Source organism: Osmerus eperlanus, chromosome 3, assembly GCF_963692335.1.
Source record: "Osmerus eperlanus chromosome 3, fOsmEpe2.1, whole genome shotgun sequence".
Taxonomy (NCBI): Eukaryota; Metazoa; Chordata; class Actinopteri; order Osmeriformes; family Osmeridae; genus Osmerus; species Osmerus eperlanus.
The window spans coordinates 1,868,396-1,888,184 of NC_085020.1; the positions used below are offsets into that span (position 1 = coordinate 1,868,396).

The 19,789-nt window shown below is 44.1% G+C and overlaps 1 protein-coding gene across 3 annotated transcripts in view; it reads right to left on the reverse strand.

Moving 5' to 3' along the window:
* Window positions 1-19,789, reverse strand: part of LOC134017083 (inactive dipeptidyl peptidase 10-like) — a 117,639-nt gene that overhangs the window by 43,535 nt on the left and 54,315 nt on the right. Inside the window, exon 1 of one of the 3 annotated variants that reach the window (XM_062456386.1) lies at window positions 9,279-9,690. The exons of the other annotated variants lie outside the window; for them this stretch is intronic. Within the exon in view, the coding sequence (XP_062312370.1) occupies window positions 9,279-9,335 (57 nt within the window). The 5' untranslated portion in view covers window positions 9,336-9,690. Of the gene's footprint in view, window positions 1-9,278; window positions 9,691-19,789 lie in introns of those variants that run through there. 3 annotated transcript variants of the gene reach the window in all.

Sequence of the window (19,789 nt, forward strand, 5' to 3'; positions counted from 1 at the left end):
AAATCCACATTTTCTGCCATCACTGTCAGGGTGTTTCACCAGGGACCTGATTTGAACCTTCATGGCAACAGGCAACAGGCCAAAGAAACCAAAGAAACATGGAGAAAATGGTGGACTCCCGCTCAGAACTACTACAATCGCAATGACAACTGAGAGGACAATTAGGCTTGGCTGTGGCCAACAGAAGTAATTTAGCCTGTCATCAAACACGTCGAAATAACAGACTCTGAACCGATAGGAATGAGTTCCACTCAATCCTATACAAGTATGGCTGAGACAACCCTCAGGAAACAGACCGTCTCTAGAACTGTGCTAATGCTCATGTTACTGAGGACAACTGTGTGTGTGTGTGTGTGTGTGCATGTGTGCGCGCATGTCTAATAAGCCCACTGTCAGAAAGGTAGCGCTCTGTCTATTAATAGACACCATGGCTCCCCTCACAGCACTGTGACCTTGGTGAGCGGGTGACAAACGACGGTGAGCGTTTCTGCAAAGCTCGTCCCCACTTTCAACTATGACAGCACAATCTCACACCGAGTAAGACAAACAACCCAGGGTCTTATTTGTTTCTTTCGGCCAGAAAATCCAATTCTTTACTTAGAGGGTTTCAGTACGACAGTGAAAGCTGGGTGAGAGCTATGGTGGACACAGGGACAGGAGGGGAGTCTGGAGGGTTTAAACATGGTGGTTTTTGGGACCCATCCCATGCTTGAACAGCTTGGTCTGAGAGGGTTGGCACCATAGATATATATAAAGGGTAGATGTCTCGTCCGCGTTGCCGGCCAACGCGGACGAGACATCTACCCTTTATATATATCTATGGTTGGCACCGTTTCAGGCTCACCTTGGAGGACACCGTCAGTTCTGTCTCTTCGGTTGGTTGATCCCCCTTCAGGAGTCACTATCTCCACGTGGTCTCCATGTTGGTTTCAGATAGAAATGACATTGTGTAGCTGCACCTCTGAGGAAATTTTAATGATCAAAAAAAGCTTAGCTGCATTCGTATCAGATTCAAAGGATTAGCGGTGTGTCTTTCAGTTTCCCATGAATGCATTCCGTGAATCAATACTACTTTTCATAAGCTTCTATCCAACAGCACAGCTGTGTCGGAGAACAGAAAAGATGCTGGGAATATAAATCATATCCATGGAATGGCTGAAATGAAGACTTTGGTGTCTGAAGAAGACCCAATGCTACCGTTTGCTGGTGGATCAGACTGAATGGGACATCAGTGGACAGCTACAGGTACATGTCCAGCATGTCTTTGGAAGTCAATATTTTGTATTCTTATACCACTTCATTCCAAATGTTCACGTTTCAGTTACAAACAGGACTTGTTTTTAGCCTCCTCTTGTATCCATTTTTTTTGCAGGCATGAACATACAGTAAGTGCACAACTGAACCCATGCCTAATGGCTGTGAAGTACAATCCACAAAACGTGTCAAGCAGGTTAATAAAATACGGCTGAAAATAAAAACTGGCTTGCGTCACTCGTTTCCTCACAACTCGTGCCCAACCAATCACATGGCTTAGAGAAAGTGACTAATGGTGGATTCTATGAGCAGATTTTCAAACAGGAAGTTGACAGGAAGTAAACAGGAAGCTACGTTAGCGGATTGTGTCCACCCCCATAATAAAAAGCAGTGACTGAAAATGTACACTGTGTCATTTGACTGGTGTAAATGATGATTGCACATCGGCTTTGAAGATTGACAAGCAATGTTAAGTACATATTATTGTACTTTAAGGCGTGGCTGAGCGGTGAGGGAATCGGGCTAGTAATCCGAAGGTTGCCAGTTTGATTCCCGGTCATGCCAACTGACGTTGTGTCCTTGGGCAAGGCACTTCACCCTACTTGCCTCGGGGGAATGTCCCTGTACTTACTGTAAGTCGCTCTGGATAAGAGCGTCTGCTAAATGACTAAATGTAAATGTCAAAAGAAATCAAACCACACAGCTTCTTAACTCCAGATGTTACACTGGGGCAGTTTCTTAAAATATTCTTAAATGCTCTTTATATTCCTGTCAATGTCGAAGCCTGAGCTAGCCTGAGCTAGCCTGAAGCCTGAGCTAGCCTGAGCTAGCCTGTGTATCTCAGACCTGCTGCCTCCAATTAGCAATGAAAACACACACAAGGCCTATCTTTACAGAATACAATAACACGCTGAAACATCAGAAGTCATCAGTATACATACAGTAGACAGACACTTCAACATACTCGTTACTTCACAAGTATCAGAAGAATGTGGTCTCTGTTACCTGTAACTGCTCATGGACAAAAGTCTTTAGTCTGCCTTCCTGTTTTGAATGGGTAAAAATCATTCAGATGTGACCTCTGCTTCACACATTCAGTAGGTTGGCTGAAGACAGAGTTAGTGCCTTCATGTACCAGCCAACAAAAAACCCAGAAGAAAGCTTTGCCTTCTGATGTGCCTCAATAAGATTTTCAATTGCTTCAACTCCGGAGAGAAAAAGTGCAAAAAAAACAAAAACAAAAAAGAAACATTGACTAGCGCAGTCAATACGCAGCAGTCTAGAGAGTGAAGGCTAGGCTGCAAGGAGCGGATTTGACTGAGGTCGGATATTGATCGTTGTCCCCCCAAACAATTTGCAATGACTTAAGGCTCATCCCCCTTCTCATAAGCAACTTATTTACTCTTAATATTACTTTAGTTTCACTATGTTTTTTGTTGTTGTTATTTTGTTACTTTTCTTGCACTATTGAAGGAGAAGCTGAGCAAGTGTTTCATGTTGCAAACTATTTATTTATTTTTTGCTTGGCTAAAAGTGTCTGTGTTTCAGCTGCATCCTTCATGCTATCAGGTCATTTAGAACAGGCAGCACCGCACTGTGTAGGCATGTGCAGTGACACAACAACAGACACACGCACACACATCTAATTGTCACTGCTGACAGCGTAGGCACCTAGTAGGTCGCAAGCATCACTCACATCAATGGTCAAAACGGTTGTCTAGCAGCAGTTGTGTGCAGGCTTTAGTTATTGACAGCAATAACGCCGTTTCTGTTTGTAAACTACCCTTAATTTTCATGGTGGATCATGATGTTCTAGTTTAGCAGGAGTGAGTAAGATATTACAATATATATATTTACTATAGTATAATTTACTATTTTGCACAGAGGGAGCTGAAACTGTAGTGTTTTAGTCTTACATTTGTCATCAGTTAGCATAAAAATGTTTGTTGTTACATAGGCTACTGTGGCCTTGTTACGAGAACTCAATCTAAAATATCTGTCATTAATCAGCCACTAAAAAGATATGACTCATTCATCAGATCGGGTTCTGATAACACCTTCGAAGGTGTGATGGGTTGCAGGTAAACTGATATTATTTGCTCTTCTTGTTATCTTGTTTACCTATTAGAGCTCTAATGACTAATGTCTAATGCTTTAATCTTTGTGAGGTATTTAGTGTCTCCGCCAAAATCTATGTCAACCTGGCACTCGCGGACGCTTATTAACTGCAATAACGGTGGGCTCGTTGAAGCATCTAAAATGCCAACGGGTGCTAACAACCGAGAACCAAAAGCCACAGCAGAACATTCAAACCAATAACGGGACATGCGATCAATGCCTTAGTCATTTCGGTCTGAGACAATTTGTCTTGGTTTTGTATTTGTTTAATGATATTTTAATATTGATAGGGCCTACCGATGCATCCTAGATAGGGGATTCAGTGATGCTCACAGAAAATAACTTGTATCGTTTCCACATGAATGGGAATATTGGCCTACAGGATCCATTAGCGGGGAAATATTTGTTTGTATCCGACCATTATAAATATGAATATTTCACTGGACCCCCTACAGAATGAGGAGACCAAGAACAATTGAGTAATTCTATTAATCAGCTTTTACTATCTGAGTTAATTTTCACGGGCATATTAAAATGTGATTTGGTTTAAATTACACGGTGATGCTAAAGCGTCTTTCACTCCTGCAGTCAAATTTAACATAACGCAATTAGACACAGCTGAATACGTCCCAGTCAAATGATGCTCCGGGCTATAGGATAAGAATCCATCCAGTCCCACAACGTTTTTTGTATGGTTGCAAATGAAATTGAACCCCCAAACTTATTATCTGCAGTGTAAGCTCGTCAGCATGAAACCGACAGTGTACGAAGATAGGAAGGTAATTGTGTGCAGGTCGTAGACCTGAGGAGGTTGTCTCTGTGTGGTGGAGACGCTACTGTTTGTTGGGGAAGGCTTTGTTGGCGATGTTGTGGGACTACCGCAGTTGAAAAGTAAAATGACAGTTGAATGGAATTAGTCGAGAAAAGTGAGGAGAGGATGACAGCGCCTGGAGACAGAGTGAGACTTAAATTGCTCATTTTCTCAAATCTGAAGTTTGAGAAAATTGCTGCCAAACATTATCAATTACTCTCCTAGCTGTAACAAGTCCACACGGTGGTCACAGACACAAACGGTGACCCGTGCAGCCGCGCACATCACTGGAGGGCTGTCAATACCTCCAGCCTTTGAAATGAGTCTTTGATTATCTACGGCAGGAACACAGATCAATGGCAGACTACCTTAAACACTCACTGATGCCCAGGAAGCGCAGGGAACTGTGTTTGTCTTCTTGGACTCGAAGCACCAAGGATGAACTGTCGTCATACACTCCTGGCATTTCAATACCGACGGGGGATCAAAAGTCCTGGTGGCGTTCACAGGTTTTACTCAGATTCAACTGAGATAAATACATTTCAAAATACTTTCCAGGAATTATGCGTTTTGTTTCAAAACTCCGTATTTGTAATGTTTATGTACATTAGGAAAAATACATCTACTTGAATATGATTCATTAAGATTTAAATGAAAATGACAGATGGCAGCATAAATAATATTCTTTTACAATTGTGAGAGGAGATCTTATTCAAAATGTTCCATAAACAATTTGAATTTAAATTTATTTGACAGCCATGAGAAAAGATCAGTTATTTTTCAAAAGTAGCATATGTTGTGTTCTCGAATGAAATGCAAAAATACTGCAGCTTAAGATCATTTTCAGGTCACAGCCAACAAAACTGAATTGATTAATGACCAAATGTCTGCGGACATCCATCTGAAACATAAAACATCTCAGTCGAAGCTCTTGAATACAATCTACTGATCCAGACACCTATCTCGTTCTGCAGCCCTGATAATGTGACACATAGGGGAGAGATGGTTTTGATGTTAATCCTGACAATACCCTGTCTTTGAGTGGATTAGGCCAACTGTGATGTGCTTACTCACACTTAAACACACACACACGTACACACACACAGGTACACACACACAGGTACACACACACACTCCAGGAGTTTCTCTTCGGTCTTCTCCCTGCCTTTGATCAGAGATTAGACCACAGTGTCTCCAATGATTCTCTTAGCTCTGATGACTCAAGCCTTGTAATCTCTTCAATTCCCTTCAGGCCAAGAGCATATGTCCACATTTGTTAAATTATCCTAATACAAACCCATAAGCAGGGGCTAGGAGGATCTAAAATAAGGCCTTTCTTAGATTAGATAAGCCTAATTAAGTTTCAGCTCCAATAAACTGTAACCTAGACACATTACTTTGTGTGATGTGATTTATGTGTTGTGACTATTTATTTGAATAAATACAGTATGCATGTCACACACACACAGTGAACATTCCTCATCCCGCCTCCCCATCTTTTCCATTCTCTTTTCCCTGCTTATCTCTTATCCTCTCCCCCAACCTGCTTCTCTTCTCATCCCATCTCCTCTCTGCCCTTCCCTGCCCTTGTGTTTTTACCTCTCCATCTCCTCTTCCTCCTCCATCCATCCTCCTCCCCCTCCTCCATCTCCTCTCCCTCCTCTTTCTCCTCCATCTCCTCTTCCTCCTCCATCCATCCTCCTCCCCCTCCTCCATCTCCTCTCCCTCCTCTTTCTCCTCCATCTCCTCTTCCTCCTCCATCCCCCTCCTCCCTCCTCCATCTCCTCCCCCTCCTCCATCTCCTCTCCCTCCTCTTTCTCCTCCATCTCCTCTTCCTCCTCCATCCCCCTCCTCCCTCCTCCATCTCCTCCCCCTCCTCCATCTCCTCTCCCTCCTCTTTCTCCTCCATCTCCTCTTCCTCCTCCATCCCCCTCCTCCCTCCTCCATCTCCTATCTCTCCTCCATCTCCTCCTCCATCTCCTCTTCCTCCTCCATCCCCCTCCTCCCTCCTCCTACCTCCTCCATCTCCTCTCCCTCCTCTTTCCTCCTCCCCTGGGACAGCTGTGGACAGACTCCTAGCCTGGCGGTGGGAGTCTGAGGGCTGCAGCCAGAGATCCCAGCATGTGAGAGCCTCCTAAGCAGGACAGGCTCCAGTATCTCCCTGGTCAGCCTGGGCCCCACGATCCGCCAACATCTCCATCAACAATGTGAATGATCCGTCTGGGCAGGTTGTAACACTATCCCCCATAGCAGCAGCAAGGCTCTGTGAAGCGGGAGGTCATCTGAGGGTCAAACTCAGGATCGATTACAGGGAACAACTAAGTCAGAACACCAACATTGGTTTCGCCTGAGGCCTCCCACTCAGTTAGGTTTGGTTGCTGAGATTCCATGAGCCCTCATTGAGTTGCAGGACAAAGGCATATATGTATTAAAACATTAAAACTAAACCACAAACGCAAGCTTTCTCAGCCTTCTTAGACTCAGCAGAGTCTCGCCAACCTGTTCAGGTATGGACAAAATCTCTCACTACACTCCTTCAAAGTAATTTCTAGTCAAAATTTAATTAGTTCAAATGTGTAGCTTGTTTGCCAGTGTCTGTTAATAGACTCTGCAAACTCAAGCACCAGAAGGTAAATATCACTTTGTGTTGGAAAATGTGTGCAGAGACTGAATAGCATAATTAGAAAGACAAATAAGGTTCAAATCTTCAACATGGACAAGGAGAAGACTGGGTGGGTAACCTGTTTAACTAATAGATGAGTCACGTCTGAAGAAACGGAGAGTAAAACTTCTGGAAGATGTGGATGTTGACAACCGATGATGAGGAGATGATGTGACTGAATGGGTGAAGGGGTGAATACAAAAATGGGTGAATAGGATGACTGGATGAATGGATGGATGAGGAATGGATAGATGGCGACAACGACGACAACACCGGTAACAAAAGCAAACAACTCGTAAATCTGAAATACCCCAAGAACGGCTCTCACACTGAGCTTGGCTGAACTCACACCACATCTTCCTGTCCTATAGTCTCCAGTTGAATGCTTCACAACAACAGCATGAAACTTTGATGGCAGTTGATCCCCCAAAGAGTCTGTCAGCATGCAGTCATGTGTGCAGGTGCTGGCCGGAGCCCTGACGTATTCTCTGACATTAATAGCCTGGGCGATGTGGCGTGTTCCTCTTCACTCCATTACTTTCTCAGACACGATGTCTTGACGTAGCTCACTGCACATCTGTTACGCAAGGGGCTCGGGATCGCGCGCCACCATAGCAGAGAAACACGACTTCCCCATTCAACATTATACAGAAACCAGCAAGAACAGGATCTTGACTGATTCTATAATTATGTTGATTCTTGTTGTTTTGATTCTTAAATATGGGTGTGGCCAAAGGTAGTGGTTGAGGAGGGTCTGAGAAGAATATCTTGCATTCCTGTGATTAATATCTTTACAGTTAGTGTCTCGTAGTCTTCACCATCATGACACTGTCTCTTTAATACCAGATTTTCCACAAGTCGACTGAGAATTAGATGACTTGACTAAAGTTCATATCAAAGCAGTCATGGTTTCTACACTGTAAGGTTATGTGAATGACATATTCACGGCCCAGCTGAGTGTGTGTAGGCTGCAGGCATGTAGCCTACACACACTGTAACAGACATGTTACACAGTGTGTGTTTACACAGACATAGCACATGTCTTGTCATGCACTGAAGGAATGTTCTCTTCCTCCCCTTTGATTCATAAGGACAGGAGTGTCTGATTGGTGATAAACACAATCTCATTTCCAGTAATGATGGTTGCAATAGGCAGAATTATTAAGATACACACAAGTTATGTGTATCTTAGTAGCGACCTGCCTCAGTGTGTGTTCTGCTCGACACTTCCAGTTCAGATAGACCTCATACATGATCGTCCCTCTTGTTCAGGGGAAAAGCAAGAAAGCACAGTCTGGATCTAACCCCATCTCCAAGGTTAAGCAAATGGAACAAAGACGTTATCTACAAATCACATTCAGCAAGCAGGACACTGAGATTGTCCTATCATCTAAGGCCTGAGTACCACAAACTTTGATAGTCAAATACAAAATATCACCAGGTTAACGACATATTGGGTGCAGGATAGCACAACAAACTACGGAATAGGCCAAATCCTTTTGACATAATACCTGTTACAACGTGCACTGAAAAATGTCGGGGACACAAACAATCATTTTGGTTTAAAGTAGACAAGGGCTCAGCTCAAGTTGTTCATCACAGTAATTTCTCCAGCGTTTCATTGGTCTTTAACAATATATTATTGAAGCAGACACGATCTGTAGCGATTCATACCGCATGCACAAGAACCGTCAGCCCCGGTTGCTTAATAATTGCCGTTGACGTGCCCAAAATACAGAAGAGAAATGGAAGCGGTGAGCGACACTACCGCGTTGCCGCAGCCCTATTCGGTGTATGTGAGGTGGAATGCGGCTAATATTTTCTAAAGTGGTTTCCACAACCTGTTCTTTCGAAAAGGTGTTGCGGACAGCTGTCCGGAGACAACGTCTGAATTACAATCTCATAAATTAACGTCCACCTCTCTCTCTCTCTCTATCTCTCTCACTGGCAGTGCAAGTCCTTCCAATTCCCACGCGAGAGCTCATTATTCCCCGACCTGACAGCTGACACGCAATTCGTGAGCCACTAATTGATATAATAGTGACATATGCAGCGCAAGTGCTGAATCATGTCTTATAATACTATGTCACCAGTGGGAAAGCGTGGACTGAAATCTAATACTTTCACCAGTGGGCTAGCCGTAGCCAGCGGCTGAAACTAGCCTAACTGGCGAGATAAATCAGAAAGCAAGACTAGGCTACCGAAGACTGAAATATGCAAGTCTTCACATTTCAACTGTGAAATGTTTTCTTAATGTGAATGAACAAAACCTGTTGACCTATCTATGCCATACTGTTTCTTTAACGTTACAACAGTACGCCACTTAATTTATATCAGTCCCAAATAGGCTAACGCTAAATGCATGTGATAGCTATAAATGAGCTGATAGTGTGTTCCACTTTTCTAATCAAAGGAACCGAGATTGAATCCCACCTCTTCTTGTTGTAGCTGGTTCTGTCTCTGGGTCGGCTGCTCCTTGGTGGCTGTCATTGTTAACTCCTGGTGTGTTACAACTTGAGTCTCGCTCTGAATCACTAAGATGCCGTAGTCGGATCCTCCTCGCCGGAGAATTAGTCAAAACTGCAAGGCGCAGCGGAGAGGACAGTACAGCGGGGCTGACGCCGGTTTATCAACTGCGGAATCTTAAACTGGTGGCGAACAACGATGGATCCGTCACGATTGTTCTGCAAGGTCTTAGAACGTGACGAGAGCCGCGCTTACCGTCTCCTAATCACATTCTGTAGTTGAGGAAGATACAATATTCAATTGTAAAAGAATAAGTAAGAAAACAAAAGTAGGTGGTGATAGTCCTTCCGCACTGTCTGTTTGAGAAGACAAGCGGCAGGCTTTGACTGCTCCTTGTGTAGGGTTCAGTCCTATTCGAAGGTGAGGTGGTGTTAGGGATGTGGGAGGAGGGGGCAAGTCCGTGGTCTCACGCGTTCCCAACGCAAAATGGGAGGGGGTGGGATTACGTGTTTGACATGAAGGACTATCCAAGGGAACTTTTAAATCTGAACGCATAAACGGAATCGAATTAGGCTATCGTGTCCCAAATATAGAGGTTAGACAATAATAGAAGCAATTTAAACGCAATTTTTTATGAATGTAAGAAAATCGTCGGTGTAACTGGCATATGAGGTATTTTCTTTGGCTGACTCATTCGCTTTCACCATGAATCAGTCTGAGCAAGCGAGAGGGAAGGAGCATGGAAGTGCGCTGTCCGTGGTCCTGTAGTCCTGAACACGCCGCTCATTAATCTCCATTAAGTGTGCTGCGCTGTCTCGGCTGTGAGGGAGAAATAAGTCGACACTTCTTCTTCACATGCTCTCAGTTCCGTCTGTGGCGGGTTTACAGCATTCTACCATGAAAGTGTACTTGCCGGATAGTAAAAAAAATGATGTACACCAATAAAGTAAGGCGAGGCGACTTGTTTTGTTCCATGCAAATGGTTGTGATGTTTACAGAAGTCACCTGCCGTCTATGGAGAAACAATTCACTACTTTTACAACTAGGAGAATGATGCGCTTTCTACTGTAGGTTATACAGCCATTGAGAAAGGAAAATATGATGATATATTCTCCATAATTCTAGAAACCTACAGGCACTATAACAACAGTGTCAATTAGGTCTCTGCTCATATAAACGATGCCTCTGGCCGACCAGGATCAATACACCCTTTACTTCCATTTGACATTGATAAACAAGTTATGTATTTCTATTTCACAGCTTTCTTTTCTATTACACAGTCACTGGGTGTGAAGGCAACCGTGTGATAAAGACATGATGTTTACTATTCCGTCCCTTCCGAGGATGCAACTGCCCTTCGACACAATAACCTGTCTGGAAATAAGATATTTGGTGTCACTTTTAGAGTGTCTTATACAGAGAACATCTAAACCTCATGACCATTTTAACCCTTGTGCTGCCTTCGGGTCACATGACCCAAAGGTTCATAACGAACCACCGTTGTGTTTACCCAATTTTACCCAATACAAAAACAAATAACAATTATTTTCTTTTAACCATCGCAATGTGGGGGGTCTGAGACAGCCCGACAGTTAAAATAAAATGCTTCACTTTGTTTTTGTAGGAGGTAAATTTGTCGCAATACGACGGTGGGTCACAATGACTGATGGGTCAGAATGACCCGAAGATAACACAAGGGTTAAGGATCCACATGAGATCGCTTTAGTGTTTAGTCTGACTATGTGCACAGACCATGAGGAGGACCATGTTGCTTTTGTGTTTACAACAAAGAGACCTGAGGCTCAATCGACTACTAATAATTATATCTACATGTTTTACACACTAAAAGACACATTCCCTGAATATTTTTTCCCCTTTTATTAAACAGCCATACAGAAAGGAGTTCCATGAAAAGAGACTCAATAGTCCATCCCCACACATCTCCAAACACATCTTAATATTTCTTCACTGTAAAAAAGTTCAAGGCACAAAACACCAGTTAACTGTGTTACATTACACTGCTACAGAACTTCACTGTGTTACATTACACTGCTACAAAACACCACTTAGTGTAACTGTTTTCTGTTACAGTGCTACAAAACACCACGAAACGCTACACAATATGGCACCTGCAATAAGACACTACTACTAACCAGCTTCAGTGTGGTTTTCCCTCAGCACTGTCTTTGTGGGCTGGACAGGGTGGTGTCATCACAGTCTGACTGTTGTGTGGTCTGTCCCCCTCACTGACAATAAGATGTAAATCAAGCCAGGCGTGTGATTCGTCTCAAAGTCAGAGACATTTCAGCGACAGACCTTCATAACTCTACAAGGGCAAACAACAAGCTCTGTGCCTCTAGGAGGCTAGGGCTGGATTACTGACCGCTGACATTTGACCTGCGTCACTTACAGAATGTCACGAACGTGAAATTATTGTCGATCAACCCACTATTGTGCTAAGAATGTATAAGGAAGGTAGGTGAGCTGTGAAGGTCAAAACCATATCTGGGCTTTGTTTTGATAAGACATTGGACGAGAGAAAGAGAGAGAGAGATAGAGAGACAGAGAGAGACACAGAGACAGAGAGACAGAGAGAGCGAGAACTGTTTTGTTCAGTGTGCAGGGTATTCTGGTTGCAAAGATGTTATTTGCATAAATCCCACTTAACCTATGCATGCGCTCCAATCATTGACTCGAGTGGAGAAGAGCCCACCTGAAGCAGTGAGAGAGGAGCATTATCCACTAGGCCCGCCTGTATACTTATCAGATGCACTATCAAGCCCGACAGTGCTTCACTTGATATGCAGCAACACTTCATTATTCATATAGCCTCGCAGCATCAGTTCTCAGCATTACAAAAAAAACTGTTTCTTTGTTGGAACTAAATGTAGACCGACTCCATTCTATAAATGTAAGACCAACCACGGAATTCCCTATTTGACTTTGGTGCATTGGGTTGGTTTCACTTTTCAAAAAACCATTGACACAACTAAAATTAAGGACTTTAGTCAGACTAAACTCTTACACCCATACATTACTCATCATTCTTTCACACAGGCCACACCTACACCTCCGACGGGCGTCTCTGTGTGTGAGGTCTTGTCTTATTTTACACACGGCTTCTCCTAACTGTGCGGTTTTGTGAAGTCTGTTAGTATGTTTGCAGTCACCCAGGTGCCGCACTGATACAAGCCCATCTGCTTCGTGTCCATCTAGCAGTGCCAATGTAACTCTCGGAGCATATTTATATCCACAGTTATGTCTGCATTTAAATTAATTCATTGCAAATGGAATGGGAAATATAGCAGTTACTGCTGTGTAGCTGTGTACTGTGTACTGCTTTAAACAAGGCTGGCTTTCGGTCATATTCAAAAGAGCAGTTTGGGAACGCTCTGGTAGCTCAGCGGATAAGCCTGTGTATCATGTATCTGAGGCCTTACCGCAATGATCTGGGTTTAAATCCGGCCTTGGTCCTGAGTTGCATGTCTTCCTCTCTATCTCTCCCTGACTTTCCTGTGACAAACTGTCATATGAAGCATGAACAATGCCAAAGATAAAAGAGCTGTAACTTGTGCCGCACCATAGGTTTCCCCGCCGTAACGTCATAGCTGAGAAAGTTCACACGGTGCATTAGTGTTAGGTGGCGTTGTTTTCTCAGAAGCGCATGCGTTGAGCCGAGTAAGTCGTTCGACAAAAGGTAGCATCACTGCCGAGGTTTCTTTAATCAACCTCCCTCACATTGCCATACTTCAAAAGCCTTGTCACGCCACACTCCAACTATGGAAGCTTAGACACAAGCTTAGATCAAAGCCAGCGCTGCGGACGAGTAATCAAGTGTTTGGGGGTTATGGCAAAGCGGAAGCTGTGTAGGGTCTTTTTTTGCACTGTACAAAGAAGGAGAGGAAAAACAAAACAGCCTCATGAAACACAGTGCAACGGTTTTCAAAAGATTTCTGTTTAATTGCAAGTATTTGAAAGTGACAAACACATCACTCACAAAAGGCCTTCTATGTTGGCTTTGGAATGGAGGTGTATGTGTGTGTGTGTGCGTATATATCTTTGGGAGGAAATCGTAGTTGCTGGGTGGAATCACCTTGCACTGTTGAGGAGGGCTTGATAGCAAGAGAGAGAGAGCGGGAGAGAGAGAGCGGGAGAGAGAGCGGGAGAGAGAGAGCGGGAAAGAGAGTGGGAGAGAGAGAGTGGGAGAGAGAGGAGGAGAGAGAGTGGGAGAGAGCGAGCGGGAGAGAGAGGAGGAGAGAGAGTGGGAGAGAGCGAGCGGGAGAGAGAGTGGGAGAGAGAGAGAGCGGGACAGAGAAAGCACGGGAGAGAGAGCTGGAGAGAGCGGGAGAGAGAGGGAGAGAGCGCGGGAGAGAGAGCACAGGAGAGAGAGCGGGAGAGAGCGGGAGACAGTGCGGGAGAGAGAGAGCGCGGGAGACAGTGCAGGAGAGAGAGAGCACAGGAGAAAGGGAGAGAGCGCGGGAAAGAGCGAGCCCTGGGGAAGTGTTTTGCTGAGGTGTCTGCAATTTATAGGGCAATTTAGTCCAGACATTTAGGAACTACAGAGCCTGGTTTCTGATGAAACTTTCATGACCCAACTCTACTGGCGCTCCAGAGGATCCCCTGTTCACAAGGCCAGGGCCGCTCAGTGCCCACTGCTCCTGATTCATGATTACAGAAGAACACGATGAGTCTTCAATCAAGAGGCTACGGCATGTTTAATGGTCAGAGCAGTCTGTGTGAGAAAGGTATTTGTAAGATGTTTATTATTCAAACAAGGGTTAGGGTTGTATTTACATCCAAAATCTGTTGAACTGGTTTAGAAGCATCGATATCCTGGCAGCCATGTATTATGATTGCGGCTGAGACAACAGCAAGCCCTATTTCAGGCAACATTTGCATATCAACACCAATTTCAAATGCCCGCTGCCACACATTCTGACATCAACATGATCCTTCTGCTCCGCAATTTGGGTTTTTCAAAGGCTTTGCCCTGAGCATACAAACATCAGACACATCCAATGACAAGCAGTAGCCATTTAATCAGGCAGCTGAGTGAATGTGAGGATCATTTTTCCAAACATTACTGAATCAGACATTTACTGTAAAAGTGCAAATGCCCCAAATTGATCAGACCGATGTGACCTTGGACATTTTGGGGTCTGGAATGTGTTCTGAAAAAATCAAATTGCAAAATCGTTAAAACATTTTTTTCCATGTCACAGTATTTATCTTTGCTGAATGTGAGAAATTTCCCAAGGAACCGCAAGTGTGGTGTGTTGAGTTAGTATTTATTTGTCTATCAACTCTGGTTTGATGTGTCATTGATCTGTAAACTATCCACTGTCAAAACTTTTCTATAATTTATTTAGCAATCAGCGTAAATTTTTTATTTATATTATCCCACAGTGCTGGTTGGCATCCTCAAGATCTGCTTCATAATTGTACAAATAAATCCTAATAGCTGTCATCATCATCTAGGAGACAGAAATATTATTCTAAATCAATGTGGCTTCAAGCACAGGGCACCGCTTCTATAACACCCCCCAGGACCAACGCAGCTAATCTGCCCCATTTACAGACCTCAACTGGAGAACTGTGAAGGCTCCTCTCTATTCTGAAGCTTGTGTCTTCAGGGGTGCCTGAGCGCAGAGCAGGAGAGGCAGAGTTTGGCCGGAGAAGAAAAGAGCTACTTGGAAGCGCCTGGAGCATTCTTCGACATTGAAGTGATGTTTCATCTCAAACAAACAAAAGTCAAGGCAGCATGTGGCTGTGGAGAGACACTGAACTTCACGCCAGCCGTGCAGAACCCCGGGCAGACACAGAAGGCTTCGTCCACAGAGGAGGAGGAGGGTTAGGGTTAGGAGGGTTAGGGTTAGGAGGGTTAGGGTTAGGAGGGTTAGGGTTAGGAGGAGGTCCTGCATAGTTCGGGTGCTTTAAAAATACAGATAGTTGTTTCAAGTATTCAGAGTTTTCACTTCAACTTTAATGTTCGGAGTAAGGAAAAATCGTGTCACCGTCAAATGCACAATGAAGCCTGGATAAACTATATCTACCGATGCTTACAACACCTGTCATTTGAAACTGAGCAATACAAATTATATAAAATTGAAACAAATTACAACCCTCATATGAAGGAGGTACTGGATGCGTGTTACCTGACATCGGTGCTACAAAAAATTAGAAATCAGAGTTAACTTTCTCCCCTCAGGGAATGCAAGGGAGGAAAGAGCAGACAGGACTGGTATAGATCACTGTTACCTAAGACATTGGCTGCAGGCTAGATTTTCTCATTAAATATTAACCTGTAACTGTCAGGGGATCGATGACACCACAGACTATCACTCTTGATCCACGCTGAGTTACCCAAATCTGCTGCAAGTCCATCCTTTGACATTCAATCTCCTTTCCACAAGGGCTCTGACCTTATCAACATGAGGGGTGTCCCGTTCAGTAACAACATCTACCTCCCACACGCTCCTCATTCCTACACCAGCATAGATGAGATCAGCCCCATGAAATACGTCATACAGCTTAAGAGATGCAGTTTGCGTCCTTTCCATTGTGTCACACAAACAAAACGACCAGTGATTTCACACAAGACGTTTCAAAGAAATGCAAGACAACCGAGAAAGGCTGTTTCACCCGCAGCACGTAGACTGTCCATCCAATCAGAAATTATTTCGAAATCCTCAGTGCACTCAATTTGTGAGGCATCTCAGTAAAGCAGCAAGTGATTTCTGGGCTCACTGTGGGACTAACTACAGCAGAATTGGCCGGTTGAATGAAAACCCCAAGAAATGTACTTCCAGAATCAGAGGAGCGGGCTGGAGGAGGGAGCTGGAGAGAGGAGGAGATGAGGGGATCAGTGCAGGGCTGAGGGGACTGATAAGGGACTTTGAGGGATGGGGGGGGGGGGGGGCGGGTTAGACTCAGCAAAGAAAGAGAGAGAGAAAAAAAGGGTGAGAGAGATAAATACAAAGACAGGCCAGGAGAGAGACAGACAGATTGAGAGATGGAGAGAGAGAAACAGACCGAGACAGTGAGAGAAAAACAGATGAGAACAGAGAGAGAAACAGACTGAGAGAGAGAGGGACAGAAAGAGAGGGAGCGAAAGACTACCCCGACACAATCCTCCCAGTGTGTAACTGGAGCCTGGTTGGGAAGGTGGAGGAAAATCCACCTTGATGAAAACTCATTCAAGTGGCTACAGAGGCGAGGTAGTCTCTAAGGTATCTGGGACAGCTTGGCAGGCCCTCTCTATCTCCCGGCACACTTTTTTTGTGAGAGGCGTGTTAAGGGAGAGAGTTACAAAGGAGTTGTTATATCAACCCATTTGTCTTCAGTCACATTGTCTTAAATCTTACATGGGTGTTTGTGTGGAGCAAAGCAACTGTGAGGATGAAGAGAACGCTGTTGATGGAGCAAGAAGATGCGGTCAGAAAACAACTGGGATTGAGTCATTTTATGAATGTCAAATGACTTTCCTGATGGGTTACTGTTGGTGTGGCTTTGTAGTTACATGTATGCAGCCTTATTGTTGCCCTCACAGTTATAGCAAAAATGACTATGATGTAGGCAGGTCAACACGACGTACAGTATAGCTCGCAAGGTGCGAACGTGATGGGATGAACACGTAGATTTTTTTCTCCTGTTGGGAGTTTTTCTGGGAGTTTATCCTTGTCTTCCTTGAGGGTTTAGGTTGGTTGAGGGGCAGTTCTATGGGCGTATGTGAAGCCCTCTGTGACATGCTTGCGTGTAAAAAGGGCTATACAAATACATTTTATTTTATTTTATTTGATGAACGAATGCTTAAAAAGAGAGAGGAAGGATAGAACATTCAAGGACATCAAGTAAATATTCCTGTTTTATAATAAAGTAGACTACAACACATTGCATGACCTTCAGTTAGTAGACTGCTGCTCGGGAAATGAACGCTTCATCGGTTGACCTCGGAAAACACCGGAAGGATCTTCAGACAAAGCCTCAGATTACAGCTAGGCCAGTCTGTCACACAGTATAGTACAACCTTGGTGGAAAGAAAGTTTTGAACTAAAAGTGAAGCGCCAAACTAAAAAGCGTTCAGAGCGTGTAGTTTGTATTTCATGCTTCCGCGTTTGAGACCAGAGAAGGGTAAACCTATGTGTCCTGCTCATTGGTGAAGTAAGACTAGGCCTAAGTCTAACTAGCCTGACGTTGTCATACTCATAATTCTAGTCAGAATATGAGTCTGATACCGCTCCATTGGGCTGTGAGTATGGGGCGTGCTTCAACCGAACCCGGAAAAAAATGCCTCTTCACTCAATTGGATAGACCTACAACCAATCAGAGCAACGTAGTATGTTGTTTGTTGAAAACAAATTCAACCCAAGCACTCTTTGGTGATGTGGTTGATTACGTTACTGTTGATCATCTGTCCATCATCGTATAAAGCCCGCCCTGACAATTTGATTGGTCCGAACAGCTCTTGTTCGGACATAGTTTTTCCCCAACCGAGCGACCCCAGACCCAACTTCCCGACCCCCAAAAATTGTGGGCGGGGCTAAGTTTGGCTGGCACCCAGGCTAAAGTCTAACACTAACAAGTGGAATATCTTTGCGTATAGGTAGATACAATAACCTAGACCTACAATAAGTAGGTAGATATAGCGTATAGGTAGATACAATAACCTAGACCTACAATAAGTAGGCTAGCTCAAACTCTCTACGCACTCTGTGCGTGTTGACTGGTCTTTAAAAAATCAGGCTGTGTGGTGTTCTACAAATCGCTTTTAATCCGGAAATTTGGATAAATGTATGAATCCTGTCTTTAAATTCCTCACAGTTTACGGGGTCGTGGCAACACGGCCAAAAGCCCCGAAATTTCACGATTTAATCAGTTTTGTAATTTAACATGTTGAAACCTGTTAATAAGACAATTTGGCTGATAAGGATAAAGTTCAGTGGTGAAACAGCATCTAATTAACAGATGGCTTGAGGAGTTGACTTTCGGACCTTTAGCGATTACAATTTGCATCTGCTAATAAGCCTTTCATCCAGCAATGGCACAGCTAAAAGGTGCTAATATTTTTACAGCTTTCCAAAAAAAAACTTCCGACAACATCCCATAACAATAAATCCCATAATATCCATCAGACCTGCCCACACTATTCTCCAAAACACTCCCTTTTCCATCCATCTATTCTAACTTGAACATTGTAAACATTCTCAAACGCAGAATCCTGGCCAAACCAACACTTGGGCACACAAGCCCATACCCTCCTTCACTCTGAACGTTCCGGACAAACCCTCATTTCCCTGCAGCAACAACTGCCTACCCTGTTTCTAACCCGGTCCCCACCCCTCCACACAAACCCCAGACTCCATCCATCATGGGAACCTATGAGGGGCTGTTTCGGAAATACTAATTACTATTTTTTAAATGTCTAAAAAAGTTTCAAAACTTTTTAAAACAAACTTTTTTCCAACATTTGGACCTGATCGGCCGTCAGAATATGTGACCTCCCTGTTACATGGCTGAAAATGTCTGACACACCGACCAAACAATCTCAGGTGACATCTCTGTCCTATAAACAAAAGACAATCCCCGATCTGGTCAACATCTGGACCTGGAAACAAGAGGTCACATATTTCGATAGCTGTCTTCAGGTTTCAAAAATATATTTTTAATAAAGTTGAGAAAAAAACTATTTCAAGAAAAAGTTGAATATTTTTTTGCTGTATTGTGTCCTGCCAAAGAAATGAAGCAAAAACAAATCTTCGCACTCAATCAAATTCCTGAACCCCGCTTTCTTACATTTACATTTAGTCATTCTTGACAATGACTTTTCTAGATCTGCGGGTGTGTGAATGTTTCATATGTGTTGGTGTAAGGACAGTCTGCATTATTTCCTTCAGGAACCATCTCCTCCCTCTTCCCTGCTCTCCCAGGCCACCCCACCTCCTCTCCCCCTGCCCTGTACTGTACCTGCGCTGCTATCATAATGAAATCTAAATGACAGCTTGTGTACCGGGCGCTCATCCATCCACGCTGACGCCGGGGCATCACACCTCGCCTGGAGAGCTCTCCACTGCCGAGGAGAGTGATTTGGGCGCTTGACATTTAATAAATACACCAGGGGCCCCGGAAGAGCAGACCAGCCGAGCTCGTCTGGAGCGCTGAGCCGCATCACTCAATTGCGGTCTGGTGTCTGATGGCGTCTGATAGGCTACTGAGAGAAGAGTGGCGTCTGATAGGCTACTGAGTGAAGAGTGGCGGAGACGGGGAGGGGGGCGAGGGGGAAATAAGTGTCTACGGAAAGAAATGAAGCGTTTCTCTCCAAACATCTTCCGACATGTTTCAGCGACCCCAAAGATGGAGCCAATTACTATAGAGGATACACAGCGGAACCACTCGGCTCATAAACAGACATTTTCTGAATGATTTCTAACTGAGACCTCTGGCCACAGGGAGGTGAGGAGGAGGGGAGGTGGGGAGGAGGG